The sequence below is a fragment of the Orcinus orca genome, chromosome 14 (genome assembly GCF_937001465.1).
Source record: "Orcinus orca chromosome 14, mOrcOrc1.1, whole genome shotgun sequence".
Lineage (NCBI taxonomy): Eukaryota > Metazoa > Chordata > Mammalia > Artiodactyla > Delphinidae > Orcinus > Orcinus orca.
In genome coordinates, this window is record NC_064572.1 from 14,028,432 (window position 1) to 14,042,626 (window position 14,195).

The 14,195-nt window shown below is 45.5% G+C and overlaps 1 protein-coding gene across 1 annotated transcript; it reads left to right on the forward strand.

Annotated features, from left to right (window-relative positions):
• LOC101274512 (mitochondrial import inner membrane translocase subunit Tim8 A-like) lies at nt 1-714 on the forward strand. Its single transcript, XM_033431405.2, has one exon. The coding sequence runs from the start codon at nt 1-3 to the stop codon at nt 292-294; it is 294 nt and encodes a 97-aa protein (XP_033287296.2). The 3' UTR covers nt 295-714.
• The last annotated feature ends 13,481 nt before the right edge of the window (nt 715-14,195 follow it).

The window sequence follows — 14,195 nt, forward strand, 5'->3', positions numbered from 1 at the left end:
ATGGAGTCCTCCTCGTCTTCCTCCGCAGCGGGTTTGGGCTCGGTCGACCCTCAGCTGCAGCATTTCACCGAGGTAGAGACTCAGAAGCAGCGCTTCCAGCAGCTGGTGCACCAGATGATGGAACTTTGTTGGGAAAAGTGCATGGACAAGCCTGAGCCAAAGTTGGACAGTCGGGCTGAGGCCTGTTTCGTGAACTGCATTGAGCGCTTCATTGATACAAGCCAATGCATCTTGAATCGACTGGAACAGACCCAGAAATCCAAGCCAGTCTTCTCAGAAAGCCTTTCTGACTGACCTGAGTATGACCTCTTTGGAAAAGGAAGGTAGTTCAAGAAATGAAGAGCAGTTGATGGGATGGTTGAAGAAAAGGCTGTGGGGGGATCGGCTCCCACCTTTGTCACTCTTGGGACATCCTGTCATCTGAGAATGAACAAAGACCGATTTTTGTGTGTGGGGGTGGTTTGAGGGTCAAATGTGTTTGGGGTTGTGTTTTTTAATGCTAATCTTGGGAAAACAATTGACAGATGAATGGAAGACTCTACTAGATGTGTATTACTGCATGTGGGATGATGCTTTCCTCATAGTCTCATTAACTGCTCCCTACAATTTTAATAGTGGAACTGCTCTATAGTTTGATAGTGGGACCACATAGGTAATAATCTGTTATTTGTTGGATTCCTTTCAGATTTCTGGAGAGATCGATAGACATCTTTGTGTCTCAGAAAGGGCAGCAGTGGGGGAAAGAGTAATTTGGTACTTGACTGTAGGCCTTCTTATCTAGTGTTTGATTATCAGTGCTGGAAAAAAAATGTATGGAGTATTCATATAGTACATTTCACCTTTCTAGGTTATCTCCCTCCCTTATACTGTGATTCACTTAAATATCTATACGTAAAGTACAGTCTTGGGCTAGTACAGGTAGCCTGAGAGTCTAGAGGCCTTTAGTTAAAGGAATCTAGCCAGCGAACATAATTCTCATACTAAAGTGCCACAAGGAAGAAGTTAACTTACCCTGTATGTCAGGGTCCAAAAAGATTTAAAGATGTGCCTAAATGAAAAAATAAGTTATAAAGATTTAGCCCAGTCAAAAACTAACAGCAGTTTCAGGTAGAGGTGCATGCCTAATGTAAATCAGCATAGTTTCCATTTACTGCGTTCTTTTAATCACTGAAATAAAAGCTTCTACAAGAAAAAAAAAATTCCATAGACTGGATATTTTAAACAATAGAAAATTATTTCTTGCAGTTCTGGAGGCTGGGAAGTCCAGGATCAAGGTGCTTGAAAAGGAGTTTTCATTCTGAGTATACTCTTCTTTTGGCTTGTAGGAGGCTGCCATCTCACTGTGTAATTGCATGACCTTTTCTTTTTTCCCCCTCTTCCTTTTTTCTTTTTTTAAAAAATAAATTTATTTATTTATTTTTGGCTGCGTTGGGTCTCCTTTGCTACACAAGGGCTTTCTCTAGTTGCAGCGAGCGAGGGCTACTCTTCGTTGTGGTGCGCAGGCCTATCACCAAGGTGGCTTCTCTTGTTGCGGAGCACGGGCTCTAGGTGCGCAGGCTTCAGTAGTTGTGGCACATGGGCTCAGTAGTTGTGGCTCGAGGGCTCTACAGTGCAGGCTCAGTAGTTGTGGCACACGGGCTTAGTTGCTCCACGGCATGTGGGATCTTCCCAGACCAGGGCTTGAACCTGTGTCCCCTGCGTTGGCAGGTGGATTCTTAACTACTGCGCCACCAGGGAAGCCCCTCTTCCTTTTCTTATAAGAGCACTAATCACATCATGGGCACATGATCCATCCATCCATCATGATCCATCTAAACTTAATTACTTCCCAAAGGCCCTACCTCCAAATATCATCATTTGGGGGTTAGGTGTCAGTGTATGAATTTTGGGGACCCACAGACATTCAGCCCATACTAGGAGGGAATCAAAGAGGACGATTAGGTTTTGGATCTGTGGGTTTTTGGAGCTGTGGTACAATATGAATAGTCAAACCAGGAGGAGGATCTGCCTTAGGGGGTATGTGATAGTCACAGTGACCTACTTGTGAAGACACTGAGGTGATTTGGGTTAGGAATGTCTTTGGGGAGCCCACACCTCCTCAGGCACACTTCTTTCAGTAGAGAAGGTGATTAATTAGCAAACTTTTTGTTACGTAGGGTCAACGCTCTCTGTGAAGTCAAGGGCTCTGTTGACCCCCAAAGATAGATCGCCTTCACTTTTGTCATCTATATTCAGTTCAGTCCTGACCCTGGATATCAGAAGACTAATTATAGTTTGGGGCTTCATAATTTTTAGATTGTAATTTTAAGATCAATCTAGGGAATTGATGAGGTAGTGATGAATAACGTTCAAGTCTGCAAAAATGGATTTCCCCTAAGAATCCAAACTATGGAGGAGGGCATGAGTTGGATTTTAATTTTTTTTTAATTTTTAAAGCTTTTAAATGTTTTGGCCATGCCAGGCAACATGTGGGAATCTTAGTTCGCCGACCAGGCATCAAACCCGTGCCCCCTGCATTGGAAGCGCACAGCCTTAACGACTGGACTGCCAGGGAAATCCCATGAGTTAGATTTTATTTCTGAGCTATAGTAATCCTTGTCTCCTTCTCCAGAACTCACTTGGCACTCCAAGAGCTAGCAGGACTCCTAAGGTTGGCTTGAAACCAGCAATCAATCTCCTGCGGCTGCCAGAGCCTTGTTTTTAGTTCCTGCTAGTCTAGACTCTTCTTGTGTTTTTCTTGCTGGGGTCTGGGAGGAGTAATAGCACAAAACGGTGATAAAGAGCTCAGGTTTGGCGTCTTCAGACCCAGGCCTCACCACTCAGCAGCTGAGTAATCTTGTGTAAGTCTTGGTCTCTTTTTTTCTAAAATAGCATTTGTTGTGGAGATGAAAAGAAATAATAAAAATAAAGTGCCTGGAGTGCAATAAATAGTCAATGAGCCTTTATCATCATCATCATTGTGACCCTTGACGTTATTTCCAGCCCTGTTGTCCTGGGGGCCAGCTTGCGGTGAGTACCTGGGATCTACCAGTGTTTATTTTTAGTTCAGGTGTGCATTGTAACTACAGTATTTTAGAATACATACAATAAAAGATGTAAACAAGACGGCGATTTTCTGAAATTTTGGTCTGTTAAGTTCTGAAATGCAATAAGAAGAAATGCTCTGAAACCTTCCCTGGAAATACTGAAACTGGAAATCTGAGTTAACGCGGAAAGGGCTTAATCTCTAGATGCGAGGGCTTCTCCAATAGTAATTTTATAATGACCCACTGACAATCCCAGAGGCTCTCACTTCCGCATTAAGGTCTTTAACTTATGTGATCTTAACGGAAAGAAGCTGAATTAAAATAACACTGAGTATTTTAGCTGACTTTCATAGAAACCTTGAAGAAGTTAATTTTCTAATGCTTGTGTACATCACCGGTGAACTTAGTTAAATTGGAAGGCAAAATGAAAAATTTTACATTTGTCTCAATTTCTTCTCCTTTAAGGATGTCTAAAGTTCTGCCAAGTGAACAGTGGGCTCTGCTGGCCCGTTCTTGATTAGGTGACTGTAGAAAAAATATCTTAATTAAAAAAATAAAAAGAAATATGATTTTTTCCCCTCTCTTGCATGACATAAAATGGATCATAAAGAAAAACACTTCACAAACTTGGACTAAAAGTATGGAAATATCATCCTCTAAACTGTTTTATATTATGATTAGTAAAGTCCTGAAATGGAGTGTTATGGGAAACACAACACCTATTCCAATAAAGCAATATTAAGATGATAAATTTCAGTAACAGAAAGCAAAGTAGACTATTATATATAATATGCATTTAGAAAAAAGAAATATTTTGTAAAAGTTACAAACCTCATAGATATCAAGTATTGGATGCTTATGAAAGTTCTAAATAAACAAAATATTTTTTCTATTTTGTGAACCAGAGTTCTGTGTCTGTGAAAATGTGTACTTGCTAATCCCTTATAATTTAAGACTATAATAAGAATTAAAGACTTGAAACAGAAACTTTAAGCTGTATCCAAATTATATTTGTTTCTCTCAATTAAAATTATATTTAAAATTGAGATTAGTTCTCATTCTATCATTCTATGATCTTTTCAGTCAAAACCAATTTTTCTTGCTACAGTTGTTCATCAGAAGAAGAGACTAGGAAATCATACATAAATGACACCAGCCAGAACAAATCTTAAAAAATACTGTGAGTAAAAAATTTCCATAGTTTTTAATAGCTTTAGTAGTTTTCTCATAAAAATTATTTCAATTTTTATAATCATTAAATATATGAAAAAATCAGAGTACCCCCAATAATATTACACCCATGTACTCACCACCAGTGTTAAACCACTTGCTATATTTGCTTTAGTTCTCCTTTTAAAAATAAATATGTATCATTCTCAAACATGTTTTTATATATTTAGTACAGATTGGAGGTCCATAAACCTCACAGTATTCTATTTTTGTGTGTTTTTATTTTTCGGTACGCGGGCCTCTCACTGTTGTGGTCTCTCCCGTTGCGGAGCACAGGCTCCGGATGCGCAGGCTCAGCGGCCATGGCTCATGGGCCCAGCCGCTCCGCGGCATGTGGGATCTTCCCGGACCGGGGCACGAACCCGTGTCCCCTGCATCGGCAGGCGGACTCTCAACGACTGCGCCACCAGGGAAGACCTATTTTTGTGTTTTAAAGTCCATAAAAATGGTATGTTTTGTAACCATCCTCTTCTCTGTTTGCTGTCGAAGACTCTACATGGTGAATAATAATCATGGGGTACTTAGGCCATTTAGCATTATATATCACTTCTGTTGAGAGAATTAATAAAATACCAAATATAGCTCTTGTTAGAAAAGTTTACAGCCTAGTTAAAATGCCAAAACGAAAACCTGGTGAGTTAGAGTTTTTATAATAGTTTACCTAACATATGTGTAGGAGGGAGTAATTCCACATACAGTACAGATGTTTGTTTTAATTAAGAATAAAATACTTGGAAAGGGGACAATATGATATGTCATAAATTTGGAAGATCAAATTATTTAACATAAAATGAAGAATCAATTTCAGAATAAAGCCCTTCCTCATGGGGGACTTTGAGATCCCTGATTGCTCATTTAGTGGTTCCTAGGAGTAAAAATTCATGTAAACTATGCCTTAAGAGTTGGTTAGTCATTATGGATCAATATACAAGAATATGTCAAGTACTTTGGTAAGATGATTACTATCATAAGATAGAGCAGACCATTACTAGTCTCACCAGGAGGGACAGTATTTATAGGCATATTCTTTATGTTATTCATTCGGCTGGAAATATGCAAAACTAGCTCGGTAAGTATAAAGTTCATGAAAGTTGAAAATAAGACGTTAAGGTGCATAGAACTTACAGGCAGATTTTAATAACTAATTATATGCTGCAAAATGTGCAGTGTAGGTAAATTGATGAAAAACCTTCACAGTGTCTGCATCTTCGGAGGATTGACATTTGCAACTTTTGTTTTGCGTATCCTTATTTTTAAGTATCTTAAATGAACGAGTCGTGCACTAGGAGCAAGAGATAAGTGCTTTCTTATCCAAGTTGTCTCAGACCCTGCATTTGCTTAGTCACAGCCGTTTGTTACACGGCAACTTGGAGGGTAACTGCACGGAGGATTGCGGGAACTAGATATTGATACCTGTGGTGAAACGCTCGAGTTTCTTCAGAAATAAACGGCTTTATAGTGAGGACAGCAGATACCATAGTCCGAGTTTAGACCGCCTCAATGATTCATACTGATATCATCCCATCCTTTATCGCAAGTCCTTGTTAAGGTTTGCATTTCTAATCTAGAGTATAAACTCCGGTCTCTTTATACTGCAGTGTCTGGCATAGGCATTCGCCATGTATTTGTTGAATGAATTTGTTAAAGTTCTGCGTACCATGCATTTTGCTTGGTTGATCTGTGAGAAGCATGGTGCACCGGCACTAGGTACTGAAGAATTCTCATGCTGATTAGGAACAGAGGTAATCCAAGTTTAAAATACCATGTGTTGTGTCACCTTTACTTGGAGGTGACTCACTCCGGGCATCCGGGTGAAAGATGATTCTCGCCTGTGATCCGAAGTGCTGTGGGAATTACCGCGGTAGCCCTTTCCAGGAGAAAGGAATGCCGAGTCCAGGTTTCGAAGGTCAGAAGGGGCAGGTGCAGCAGCCCAGGGGAACAGAAGGGCGCAGGTGGAAGGCTGCCGGCTCGTCGGGTGCGCTTCGGCCGCGATACCCGGCGCGGCCAGTAAGCGGCGCTGGGCCTCGAGTTTGGAGGCCCCGAGGAGCGGGCTGCGGATTACCTGCAGCAGAGGGGAGCCGGCGAGCTCCTCCCCGCCCGCCCGCCCCCAGTCCCCGCCCCCAACGCGGCACTCAGCGCGGCTCCGCGGGCTCCACGCACTCGCTCGGAGGAGCCGGGGCAGAGCAGTCTGCCTGCTGCAGGCCGGACGCGCGAAGCAGGCGCGGCGGGGTTGCGGGGCCGCCTGCCCTCGTCCTCCGGGCCGGGTCGCTCTCCTCCCGCACAGTGCGGCGCAGGGAGGCTCCCGCCTCGGCTGCCCCCGCCCGCGCCTCCTCCTCCGCTCTGCAGGCGGGGACCGCCTGGCGCTCGGCGCCCAGCAGCCGCGGCCCCCTCCCGCCCCGGCTCCGGGCAGCAGCAGCAACAGCCGCCGCCGCCGCCGCCGCCGCCGCCGCAGCAGCAGCAGGAGACAGCGCGAGGGGCTGCCGCCGCCAGCGCCGCCGGGCTCCGCGGGGCTCGGGAGCCTGCCCCGGCCAGAAGGCGCGGAGCCATGGCCGATGGGGGCGAGGGCGAGGATGAGATCCAGTTCCTGCGAACTGTAAGTGCCGCGCGTCTCGGCTTCCCCGGGGAGCAGGGGGAGCCAGGGCATCCACCGACCGGGTCCGGGCAGTGGGACACGCGGGCGGGCCGGCGGCTGCCCCCGGGGATGCGGGAGGAGCCGGGCACCCCTCGGGGGGCGCAGGTGTGCGTGCTGGGGCGAGGGAAGGGAGGGTGCGTGTCCGTGCGCGCGTGTGTAAAGCCCGGGGACCGAGCGCGGCCGGAGCGCGGCGAGCGGGCGGGCGGCGCACGGGCTGGGTCCCGGGGCGCCTCGGAGCTGCGGGAGTCGGGGGACGCGGGGGCGGCCGGTCGGGCCTGTCCGGTCGGTGGGGCTGGGATCTTCCGGGCAGCCAGGGGCAGGGTGCAGACCCGGTGGCCCGTGGGGCGCGGGGGCCGGCGGGGACGCGGGCAGTCGCCCGGAATTCCGCCGCGGCGCGGTTTCTCGGGCTTGACCCGCGCGCCATCACGCAACCCAGGGATTCGCCTACTTGGCGTGGCCGGGGCCGGGGAGGCGGGGCAGGATGTGCCCCCAAGTCGAGGTGCTGCGCAGGGGAGGGGGAGTCGCCTCCGTGGACACCGCGGTGCCTGGGGTTGGGGCCATTGGTGGTGCTGTGATTGCTCGCAGAACGTGGAAGGGACGGGAAGCGAGTGTGTGTGTGCGTGCACGCGCGCGCGGGGGTGGTGGGGGACAACGCGAACGTGTCGTTCTCTAAATGTTGGCTTATTGAACGCTGAGTGCAGCAAAGTGTGTGCGTGTGTGTGGGTAAGGGCAGGGTGGCTGCCCGGAATTTCCACACTGGGTGGCAGCAGGGGAAGGTTGGCTCCACTCTAATACAGTTTTTTCTCCGTAAGTACCTATTGGCACTGCTCCTTCCTGTCGCTGATTTGTTCGAACGCTGCAGGTACTTCTCAGGCTAAGGCTTTGCTCACCTCAAAGCTGGGACTGGAGAGTCCCTTGGCAAAAGAAAATGCCATAACTTCTTGTCAAGAGCACCTGGTTAGCGTTTGCAGCATCCTTTTGGTCTTTCCTTTCCCTGCACTTGTATCCTCCTCTCTGAAGGATATTCCCTTACAGTATTCCCCGTCATCATCCCCCCCACCCCCAGGACTGCAGCTTCTCCTGGCTCTTCTTTCCCCAGCAGTGAAAAAGCTGCCACTGCCTAGTTACAGTTACCTCCACAATCACAGAAAGTAAGAGAGATATTTACGTTTTGAGATATTAACCAGATAGCAACTTTTAGGTGTGAAAGTAGCCTAGATGACGCATTTGGGGGCTGAACAAGTGAAAACAGTACATTTGTCCAAGAACATTTGTAAGTGGCCAGTTTTTCCATTTTGCTCTTCTAATGTTTTTTTTTTTTGGCACTCAGTTTTGCTTTGCGGGGGTAGGGCGGGGAGCCTTTCGAAAGGATAAAATCCAGGGTACACATCAGATGGCGACTGATTTGACCTACCAGCTGGGCATCATGCACCATTACATGTGCTGTTGGTGGTACTACCGGTCCACCACCCAACTCTGAAGAGCCAGTTCACCAAAACCTTGCTCATGGGGAATATTGTAAGCCTACTAGGAATACAGTTTACTTTTTTTTTTTTTAGTGGAAAACTGTCTATATGGTTTTTAAATAACTAATAAAAAGCCCTATGAAAAGATGTTTCTCAGTACCATGGCATTTTTTGTTTGGGTGGATAAAATATTTAGTTGCTGTGTAATTCTTAAATTCATTTTTTTTTTCAAATGCCATAGGGTTAAAATTAGCTAGAAAATTTTGGAAGGCTCTGTGCACTCAAGGGCTTCCTGCAGGCTTAAATGTTAAGCCGAGCTTGTGGAGGTGGTGTTATCAGAATACTTAATGGGGGCCGAGCTAATGTGCTTGCTGATGGGGTTCTGTACATATAAAGTAATGTTAGGTCTGTGGCCCTGGACAGCTGCCTGTCAGCCCCAGTGACACCTTTGATAAGTGGCTCCTGGGTAGAGATCTGGCAGCCCTGGGCTGGGATTTTTCTTTTAATAAAACATCCGTAGGTTGTTGTGCTGATGATAAATGACCTTGAAGGAAGTAGCATGGTGGAGCAGGGGAGTTTTTTTTGGTGTGGCAAGAACATCTAAGAGGAAAACATGCCTTCCCCTCTGTATTTTACAGTTTCAGTGCAGAAATTCTCAAACCCTTTACTATTCCTCTGTTGGCTGCCTTTGCTCCTTTCCATTTTATTCTCTTAACCCGAGAATGTTGTTGGTTCAGAAATGTTAATGGAGTTAGGAATGGAGAGGATGTAGTTTTTAGCGGTAAATTCATCTGTGTTTTTTTTCCTGGAGCATTTTTTTTTTCCTCTGTTGTGTCCAGTCTTGTCAGTATGAGGTTCTTCTTCTTCTAATTCTTTTTTTTTTTTTTTTAAGTAGCCCAGGGAGTATTAACAACCTGTACCTCTACGTAAAACGGTTACAGATTATGGATAAAGCTGTTGTGCTTAAAAAAAGTGTTAGTCATTAAGAGGCCATAATGGTGAATTTCACTGGCCATTTCATATATTCTGAGTAGAGCACCTTAAGTAGTCTCTTGGATTTTTATTCAAGCATCGCAGCTCACTGAAGAATCTTTGGAATCTTTCTGTCCACAGGAAGTTTTCTTCTTCATTCTTCTGGAAGAGGTTTGTAATCACTGTCAAGGGAAGCAGAGGTGAAATCTTTAATGGACTGTGTCCGTGAGTTATGTCTGCTGCTGTGACTTAATTCTTCATTTGTGAATGAGGGTCTTTTCACTGTATTTAGCCGCTGCTGGTCCCTCTCCCAGCTCTTTTCCATTATGTAATTGTGAGTTTGCTAACATTCCTTTCAAATGGTTACATAGATGAAAGATCATCTTCCATTCAGTGGCTTTCCCACCAGCTAGAAGCAGGCCCACTCTGATGTGTTTATCTTTTTTTTTAAAATCTATCTATTTATTTATTTTGGCTGCGTTGGGTCTTCATTGCTGCGCGCAGGCTTTCTCTAGTTGCGGCAAGCAGGGGCTACTCTTCGTTGCGGTGCGCGGGCTCTAGGCATGTGGGCTTCAGTAGTTGTGGCTCTCGGGCTCTAGAGCACAGGCTCAGTAGTTGTGGTGCACGGGCTTAGTTGCTCCGTGGCATGTCAGATCTTTCCGGACCAGGGCTCGAACCCGTGTCCCCTGCATTGGCAGGTGGATTCTTAACCACTGCACCACCAGGGAAGTCCCTGATGTGTTTATCTTTGAGAGAAATTAAGAATACATACGTGTAAACTCTGGACGTGCTGGGACACTTAGAAGAATCCTATCATAAAATATGCCTTCAGCCCATAACGGATTTATTCACTGTCATTTCCAAACATATCCATGATTTGGAATGTGTTGTTTAATTTATTTTAAAAAATGTCCTTAACTTACCAATATAGCAATGAACTGGAATTCCTTGACTTTAAGAAAACCATGATGTAAAATAACCTTTGTCTGGAGTTGATTTTTCTAAGTACTTTGCCTTTCTTTCATTTGTGTAAGCACAGTGAAGTTACTCTGGGGATATACTGTGTCATGTAATTTTGCGTTTATGCATAGGTTGAGACTTCAAACTTAGTCCTGGCTGCAAAAATTATTCTGATAGGAATGCTTTGAGCTTTCCTCTGGCCTTCCTTTGCAGAGTGAACTGTTTCACCATAGATTTCTTCCCAGTGCGTCCACATCTTGCTTGCTATTGATAGGAAGCATCTTAGAAAGGATTTAGCAGTTAATGGTAATAATCATAAAGTATAAATGCCACTGCACAACACGGTGAAATAGATCAGGCTGGAATGTGTAACCCCAGTTTGTAGAGGTCCAGGAAGGTTAATTGTACCAAGTCAGTTGCTCAGCAGCGCAGAACCAAGACTAAAACTCAGATCTTAGGATGATGTCCTTTCCAGGAGAGAAAGCCTGCTTTATCAGCTGCTGAAGCATGTTTTTGGTTCACAGGAGACAAACGGGACACAATCAGTTTTCTTAGCCGTAGGAATGTCACAGAGTACAAACGAAAAGATTCTGGGTGAGCCCTTTTTGCTCCCCTGATACTGAAGGCATGAGGATCTTTTGATAGATAGGCACTGTGGTATTTTTTCAAGGAACTGATGGAAAGCCCACCCAGGCTTATTTTTTCATGTATTTTTCTTAATCTAGAAATTAGTGTGTACACATTGGCAGGAAGGGCAGGATCTGAAACACTTAGGGCGCTAATTTATTTGACATTTCATCTTGTTTGTCCTTTGGCTTTAGATAAGTGTTTTTATCAAGGCTGAATTACCAGAGAAAGGATTACAACTTCTGGGTGACTGTGATTCTGTAAATAGCCCTTGGGGAAGAAGAAGATGCGATGAGGCACACATTTGTGTCCTGAAACTCTGACATTATGGAGATTTTTTGTTAATTTAGAAAAACATTTGTCAAACACTTTCTATGTGCATGGTGTGATAGTAGGTGTTAGGGTAGCATTCGAAATAAGGAAAAAAGTGGTCTGCAATTATAATTGCAAAGAAAAGATTTAGAGCCTGGCGTGGAACAGCTAGAAGGAAAAAGCACATGTAGAAACTCTAGGATATTTGGGTAGGAAGAGCCCTTTGGAAAATGTTATCTTGTCTACTCCTGCGTCTCCCTCCCCTGTCATCTTGCAGATAAGGAAAAGCTCAGAGAGGTGAAATGATTTGGCCCAGTGTCACACTCCAGGTTAGTGGCTGTCTTGGTTTGGGCCGCTATAACAGAATACCACAGACTGGGTGGCTTAAACAGCAAACGTATATTTCTCATGGTTCTGGAGGTTGGGGAGGCCACGATCAAGGTGTCAGCAGATCCAGTGTGTGATGAGGGCTCCTTCCTGTCTTCTTGTCATATCCTCATTTGGCCGAAAAAGAAATCATCTCTCTTGTGTTTCTTCTTATAAGGGCACTAATCCCTTTCATGGGGGTCCCACTCTCATGACCTAATTACCTCCCCGACTTCCAGATACCCCACCTTGGGAGTTAGGATTTCAATATAGGAAACATGGGGGGACGCAAACATTCAGCCCATAATAGCAGCAGTAGAGTGATGCAAAGGGTGTGAAAAATCTCTGAAGAATTGCCAAAAAGCTAGTTCATCAGCACACCATTCTTCTTTGTAGAGTAGATCTAAACCCACCTGTCCCATTTTATGCTTATCGTCACCTTCACAGGGTTCACTGTCTAAATCTACCCTCTTGTCCTTCTAGCTGCTGACAAGGATGTTTTGTCCCTCCTTTCTAAAGCTGCAGTCCCTCGTGTGTCCTAGATCTCAGCACAGTACTTGCTCGCTGGTCCAGGACTGGAATCTTGCATGAATTCCATCCTTTCTCTGCCTCCTTCTCCACTTGTTCCTTCTGGTTGATCTTGAAGCATGCTAATTTCTCCCATCTTAAAATTTCTTTGTTTGACTCCAAGACCATTATCTAGCTGCTCAACTCCTCCAGATGTGGTCTCCACCCACTGCTTGTCTCCAAGCTGCCTGGTAATTGTTACCTAGCTTCTCTTGTTAAAATCACTTTAGTAGGTGATATTACCAGTGATCGCCTCGCTTCTGTGCCAAATCTAAACATTCCTCTCTACCCCTATTCCTTTAGCCCTCAGAAACTCTACTAATCTTGCTCTCCTTTTTGAAGCTCCTCTGTTTGGCTTTGGAGCTAGGATATATTGAGTTATTTTTATGCATTTACGATCATGCTTTTTGGGGGTTCTTTTCACTCCGTCTACTCTTAGTCTTTGGTTGTCCCAAAAGATGCTGTCCTATTTCTAGTTCTTGCTCTTCTGCCTTCGTGAGCTTATCTGTGCCACAAAGTCTGGGATCCTTGGAATAACAGAGTTTGAAAAGCCTTAACAGTCGCTTCATCCAGCTCTGGGAGCCAGAGGAATGCCAGGAACTTTCCCAAAGCCATTTCTTCCTGTAGAAGAAAGCCACCCAGATCTGACAGCCTTTGGGCTCTCATTTCCAGCTGCCACGGCCTCTGTGTTAACTCCCCTCCTACTTCTGGACACACTGTCCTGAGCACACATGTATTCTGTCCCCTGAGTGGCTCTTCCTCCTGGTGGCTCTGCGCTGGCCATGGCTTAGAAGCACCAGTGTGGTCCACATCTCCAGAAGACCTAGGTCTGAGGCCTGAATCCACCAGGACCTAGCTTATGGACTTGAGAAAATGTTAAAAAATTCCTTAAAACCTAAAGATAATATTAGGCATCTCAGAGGGATTGTTTAAGATCATATGATAGAATTTATGTGCAAAAACCTGTTACAGAGCTCGGCTCATGGTACGTGCTCAGTGCATTTGTTTAGTTCTTTCTGATCCCTTCGTATCTAATTTGTCATCATCTCCTATCGTGATTTCCCTGGCAACCTAGCTCAGGTTTAGATTTCTTTCGTACCCCAGTACTCGTTCTAGCCTTCATCCTTCCCCTCTCCTCCAGCCACTGAAGCCCCCCCTTGAATTCTCCTGCCATTTGCATCCCCCTAATACCCTTGTGTTCTCGCCACCACTCCTCAGTTCCAGGTTCCTGTCACACCCAGTCTGACTTCTCTCCCAGGTTCAGGACCTTCTATAATCTGATTCTTGACACCTTACTTGGGTTCCCCATCCTGCAAAATCTCGGCCTTGTGAGGAGATACTGAGAGGAAGGTGACTGAGACAAGTGACTAAGGCGAGAAAGAGGATAAAGGAAGGATGAAGTGAGTCTGAGTGATTGGGGCTGCCCGGGAGAGACCCTGGGTTCCTGTCAGAATCCGTACTTTTTCTTTTTTTTTTTCAGTTTATTTATTTATTTATTTATGGCTGTGTTGGGTCTTCGTTTCTGTGCGAGGGCTTTCTCTAGTTGCGGCAAGCGGGGGCCACTCTTCATCGCGGTGCGCGGGCCTCTCACTATCGCGGCCTCTCTTGTTGCGGAGCACAGGCTCCAGACGCGCAGGCTCAGTAGTTGTGGCTCACGGGCCCAGTTGCTCCGCGGCATGTGGGATCTTCCCAGACCAGGGCTCGAACCCGTGTCCCCTGCATTGGCAGGCAGATTCTCAACCACTGCACCACCAGGGAAGCCTATCAGAATCCGTACTCTTCACGTGAGAAGCTTCTAGATGGTGAGGTGACTTCCAGGGCATCACAGGGGCATCCAGTGCAGTGGTTTTATCCACTTACTTTCATCTTTATTTTTTAATTTAATTTAATTTTATTATTACTTTTTTTTTTACTTTCATCTTTATTAATCATGGGAAGAACATTGGAAGGGGGACTCTGCCGGTCAGTGGTTGTGTGACCTCGGGATTGGCGGGGTCCCATAAGAATCCTTTCAGGAACCGTACAATGGGGACTTAG